A 6,000-nucleotide genomic window follows, 5' to 3' on the forward strand; every position below is an offset into this window, starting at 1 on the left:
CACCAGTATCTTCTTAGCTCTTACTAGCAATAACAAAGTTAAGATTCCAGCCCCAGTTTTATTACCCAAAACTTCCCCCTCTAATAAAAACCACAAGTATACTAATGATATTTTGCTGCTGCTATTGGAAAAGAAACAAAGCACATGAAACTGCTTTTAAGACAGAAAGCATACTTCATAAGCCTTTTGCAGAGACTGCAAAGAGAAATTGAGAAAGCTATAGACAAAAATATCACTAATATATTAAAGAGCCTTTACTCAGTGACATCCCAGAGAGGCTTACAGGTCAGGCAGGAATCCTATGACCTTTCCCAAAAGAAAACATTAATATTATAGTCTCATCAGGCTACTTTCCCTACCATGTGCTTGGTTATGTGCAAATTATGTACTAATGTAGTGGCTTTACCGCGTCAGTGAACATTTTCAATCTGTCAATGGAAGAATATGATAGCCTAGGAAGGCCACTAACCACTCTGATTACGAATAAAAAAAGTAAAAGGTGGTTACTACAAAAATACAGGATGTTTAACAACAATCTGCTAAAGAGAGCACCCTTAGTACTGAAAAAGACAACTGTATTATTTAGTGATGCATAACAAGGTGCCCAGTGTCTCATTTTTCACTCAGAGAAGTTAGAATTTTCATTTTCTGTGTGACATTCCCAATACAAGCTAATCAGCAAGCCTACACAGATCTTAAATCAGGTTAGAAACTTATACAGCCTGTTCTGAACACAGCTAAAGCACATGACGATATCTTACAATAAAGCTCTATATACTTTTTACTGGTGCTTACACTACTAATCCACATGGTGGGAGAGAGAAGAAAGTTTAAAGACAGATCCCGTCATAAATTTAACCTGACTTACAGTTTTAACAATTTAGGTTACTAGGCCACACCTATGCAGGATAAATTTAAAAAAAAAAAAAAAAAAAAAAGGTAGAATTTGTCTTCCCATTTGTGGGTAAACACAAAAATAACTTTGTAGGCCACCCCAGAAACTCTATAACCATGACAGCTGACAGACACTGGTCAATATTGTGGTCCATTGCGGTTACTGCACGGCAAGTAACATCATCCTTCCCAGAAAGCTGGCAACAGAACACACAACAGAACAGAGCAACACAGAGCGAGGAGGAACTACACAGAAAAAAGGAGACCGTATCGGCCACCATAAATGTCAACATTATTCAGCATTAGAAATAATCAACAAATTTCAACTTTTTGACACAAAAGGAGCCTTAAATCAGACCAAGAAACTGCCAGTGTCTCTCCAGGAGACAGAGCTGCAAATTTTGCTCATCTCTTCATTTGTTCATGATTCTGTGACACTCCCTCTTGAAATACAAACATCCTCTTCAGAAACAACAGCTAACTCCCCCCCTACACCAAAAACTCATTTTCCTGTAAAGCCTTGAGATGCATGTGTTTGTATAAAAAACACTCATGCACACACACACACCCCCCAGAACAGAAGCCTGAAAAAACTCAAGCTGTGTAACCAGGACTGAACATTTGTACGTAAAGTGCACATGATACACAAAAAACTGCTAATGAGAACACTACTACTAGCAAGTGCCTTCAAACCAAGGCGAGTAGAGCAGGTGGGACCAATCTGTAGAATCAGCAATATAAAGACAGACAGGAGGTGAGAGATAGGAAAACATGGGCTGAGTTTTCTGCTGCTGGGGGACAGAAAATTTTCTACAGTGCACAGAATGTAGCAGATGACTTAAAAAAATCTAGTCATAAGGGAACAGCGCACACACTGACAAGTACTTTTTAATGATACTTCCAAAATAAATCTAACTACATATTGCCTTAATTACATTTTTAAGAATTATTTAATTTATGCAATTGCTTTATGAGCTCTACCAATAGATCCCAAGAAGCTTAAAAAAAAAAAAAAGAAAAAAAAAAAAGGCACTCCCAACAAGGATTCCCTCTGAGAGGGCTGACTGCAGCTCCTAAGAATTAAAAGGATGACAAGAAGATTGACCATCCTAAAAAAAAAAGTTGGAAAACATAAATCACTAAGTTCTAGAAAAGCAAATGAGGGCAGAATAGGCTCCACTACTGCCAAGCCTAAATTCCCTCTTTTCTGGATCTAACCAATTTCTTTTCCAAGAGTCATGTGAGGAAGCATGAGCAATCCTAAAACTAGCTAGCTTGCCACAGTTAATACTGATTAAGAAAATCCTTGCCTGTTTTAACTTCAGTTTCACAACATATGACTGATTATAATAGTCTGTCTCACACAGAAGGGGCACAAAATGTATTTGGAAAGGGGTGGGGAGGCAGAGGAGGTTGGGTATACCAACTGCCAGCAAAGCTCCATCCAGCCTCAACTCTTTCCCCTGAGAAACCCACTCCCCAAGGCATGTGGTGTGGGAAATGCTTCCTCTGAACTAAGAGGGAACAGAAGTTAGGGCAGCTCATGCCTCTGCTCCTTCCCTGCAATGGCGACGCGAGCAAAGGCTGCACCAGCCATCACAAGCAGGTCTGCACTGAAGAAGACCAGGGACCCTAGCCCACAGGCTGGAGAGGAACAGCAGGGACTCTGCATGTGTGTCCACTAGAAGGAAAAGGAGCGGGGCTAGAGCCTCTTCCAGAGCTGCAGCCTTTGATGGTGGCTTACAGACACGGTCCCATCAAGAGGAGGTACTTCAACAGCCTATTTAACAGCAGTTAATCACAATCAGAACCGTTTCTGAAGGCTGCATTACCAAGAGCCACAGACAGCCAGGAAGCCCGTAGCAGGCTGATCAGAGGGCTAGGAGAACCACCAGCTAAGTGTGCAACACATCACTCAACTAAATCAAGACCGGGTGGAAAGGTAGGCATGACAACCATTTACAAACAACTGAAGAGCACTCATACCAGTGGCAGCGAGGGAATTATATTTAGGGCAATGGAGAACACAGCACACGTCCACCCCGTGTTTGCATCACTGTCCCCGAGCTTGCCTTTCTGCTACCCAAGTTACCTACTTCCTGGGCCACTTGCTATCGCAAATGAGCTCTTTTCAAAACTGCACCATAGCAGAGCTCCCCTAAGAGGGCTATAGGGAAGATGGTTAAGAGCAGAGGAATGAAATCATGAATCAGGAAGAAAGAACAGCAGGAAAAGTTTCCGGACAGTTTGTTTTCAGCTGTGGGAATCACTTCCCAAAGGAAGTGGTAGACGATTACCCACTTGAGTCATTTAAAACTCAAGACAAAACACTAAAATTCTGCACTCACATCAGAAACTGATGCATATTCTAGAGAAACTCGCATCCCTCCAAATCAGTCCTTCACAAGGGTGGGTATAACTAGGAATGTGACGCAGGTCAGATGGCTGAATGTACAGAGCAGAACGAGCTCCCTGGCTGCACGCACAAAGAACACCAGATTTTTAACTGCTGACATTTCATTTTGAAAGAAGTCTGGTTCATTAATCACATGGCTGACAAACAGATACAGCATTTACCAGCTCCAACTTTGATTAAGGTAAGATTTCATTCTGCACGCCTGTCAGGTTTGCACCTTTCAGCTGAAACATCTTTGGAAAGGACAAAAGTTGAAGGTGTTCACATCCTAAACTTGCCTCGTCTTGCCTACCTGTTGCCAATGGCTCACTGTTTTTGCAACCCTTATAAATATAGCCTTAGGCAGGCTTGCAAAATGCTACTTAATCATTTGCCAGAGGCAAGTGATATTTTTTGTGACAGGAGAATGAATCATCAGTTTCATCACCAGGATGGATGTGGACAATGAGTCTCTACACTACTTTTGAAGTCTTGTTTAATTTAGTCTAATTTACATCTTTCAGGTAGTAAACCATTTAAAGAAAAAAAACAAACAAACATGCACCTACCAAGTAATCTCATTTCCTAATTAAAAACAAAAAATAATTTTTCTCACCCTATCACCATCACCTACCAAACGATTAATGCACCAGGAGTACAGATTATCTAAATCTGTTTTCACATACATAAAGTCCTGCTTCATTTCAACACTTAAGCACACACGCAGCACTAGCCATGAGTGGTTCCGCTACTAGGAATGGAGACAATCCTTACTTCTAAAATTACTTCTAAAGGCTTGTGTGTCTTGGCGTGACCAGGACAATGGCAAATGTACCAGAAAAACCAACATTTTCACCCAACAGATATGTTCACATGTGTTGGCATGAATGGACTGTTGTACTATACCAAGGACAAATGCAGAAAGAACCAAGAACACTGTTCAACTTTTTTTTCATCAAGAAAAATAGTCACAAAGACTACCTGATGAGTCTAACAGGCAGTCAGACACTTATTCCACAAGATAAAGACATCTGACACGGGCTACACAGTGAGTGAGAAGGAATTTCCTATCACTTCATGTTTCCTCCCAACCATGGGCATAGGAAGGCAATAACACGGGACAAAACACTGCGCTCCTATTGCTGTAAGTTATTTCAGAAATCCCCACGTGAAGCAGATCACACACAGAGGCCTCACATCCCCGTTTCCACCCCGACACAAGCCTACAGCAAGCTATAAATGTTCAGAGCAAAAACCGCACGAATTTGAACGCGTCCAGCAGTCAAAAGCCGGCACTACGATCGTCCCGTCATTCAAACGGTGCCCGTACCCCGCTCTTAATGGTCACTTTTAGCAGACAGCCGCAGGTCAAAAACCTAGGTATCCAAGTTCTTGCACTGACTCAATCCCGTAACTCCCTTCTCCCCAGCGCCCGCTTCCCGCGGGAAACGAGCCTTCCACCCCCGGCTCGGCCGCCGGCGGCCCGGGCGCTGAGGAGGAGGAGGCCCGCCCTCCCGGGGAAGCCGCCTCAAACTTCACCCAGCGCTATCCCTTCCCCGGGCACCGCCGGGCGGGAGGCCGCGGACGGCACAGGGCAGCTCCGAGCGGGGCACCGGCTCCCACCTCCGCTGAGGGAGGGAAGGGTCGGGGCGGCCCGGCCGCAAGCGCTGCCCGGGCAGGGCCGGGCCCCGGGCGGACAAAGGCCTGGCCGGCCCCCACCGGCACGGGAGGCCCGAGGCCGCCGTCCCGCCGCCACAGGAAGCCACAGTCTGGGCCCGACACCTTCCCGCCCGCCCGGGACGAGGGCATCGCCGTGGGCAAGGCGCGACAGCAGGCGAGGCGCGGCGCCCCCTCCTCCGCCCGGGACGGGCGCTGAGGGACCCGTGCCCCGGGGCGGCGGCGGCCCCCGTGTGCCGCCGGGCGGGCGGCGGGAAGCCGGGCTCGCCGCCCTCTGGGCGCGCCCGAGAGAGGGCCCCGCGGGCACCCCTCAGCCCGCTCCCGACCGGCTCCAACCCCCGCCCCGTCCTCCCCGCTACCTCGGCCATGGCCGCGGCGCGGCTGGCTCCGGGCAGGGGGCGCGCTCCGGCCCGCCTGACTGACTGAAGCTCCCCGGCGTCCCAGGAGCGGGCTGGGCTGGGCGCGGCGGGACGCCCGGCCTCGCTCCCCGTCCGTCCGTCTGTCGGCCGGTCGGTCTGCCCGCCGCCGCCTCGCCTCGGAGCTGCTGAGGGGGAGCCCGGCGCAGCGGGGGAGGGGAAGGTCCGCGCTCGGCCGCGCTTTCCCCGCCCCGGAAACACATTCCTCCTCGCTGCCGTCAAGCCCAGGCGGCGGGGGGGGGGGCGGTCTCCGCCGCGGCGGGGCAGGGAAGGAGTGAGGGAAGGGCTCTCCCTGCCTGGGGTGGGGGGGCTCGTCCCCCCACGTCCCTTCGTGGCGAGCGCCAGCGCCTTATTTGGTGGGGTTTATTAGCGCCCCGGCCGCCTGTCCCCCAGCTCCGCAGCCCCCGCGGGGCCGGGACACGCGTGGAGGCAGAGGGGTGGCCGGGGGGAAAAGGGGACCGCCCGCCCCTCCTGCTCGGGGATGTTTCTAAAAGTGGTGGGAATCGGTAAGCGATGGGTGAGCTTGGCGTGAGGCTGGCAACCCAAGCTAAAAGTGGATCCCTCCAAGTCCCTGCTGCTGTTTGTCGCATGCCCTTGGCCTTTCAAGTGCTCCTTAAA

General features: G+C 49.1%; 1 protein-coding gene across 5 annotated transcripts in view; it reads right to left on the minus strand.

Annotated features, from left to right (window-relative positions):
• Positions 1-5,575, minus strand: part of ITGB1 (integrin subunit beta 1) — a 45,307-nt gene extending 39,732 nt beyond the window's left edge. The window contains exon 1 of one of the 5 annotated variants that reach the window (XM_074157292.1): positions 5,326-5,575. Coding sequence is in view for 2 of the 5 variants with exons in the window: in XM_074157288.1 (XP_074013389.1) it covers positions 5,326-5,334 (9 nt within the window). In the remaining 3 variants the exon portion in view is untranslated. The remainder of the gene's footprint in view (positions 1-5,325) is intronic. The other 4 variants (XM_074157288.1, XM_074157289.1, XM_074157291.1 and 1 more) reach the window with 4 other exon arrangements.
• Between the last annotated feature and the right edge of the window lie 425 nt (positions 5,576-6,000).

This window comes from Numenius arquata, chromosome 12 (assembly GCF_964106895.1).
Source record: "Numenius arquata chromosome 12, bNumArq3.hap1.1, whole genome shotgun sequence".
Classification (NCBI taxonomy): Eukaryota; Metazoa; Chordata; class Aves; order Charadriiformes; family Scolopacidae; genus Numenius; species Numenius arquata.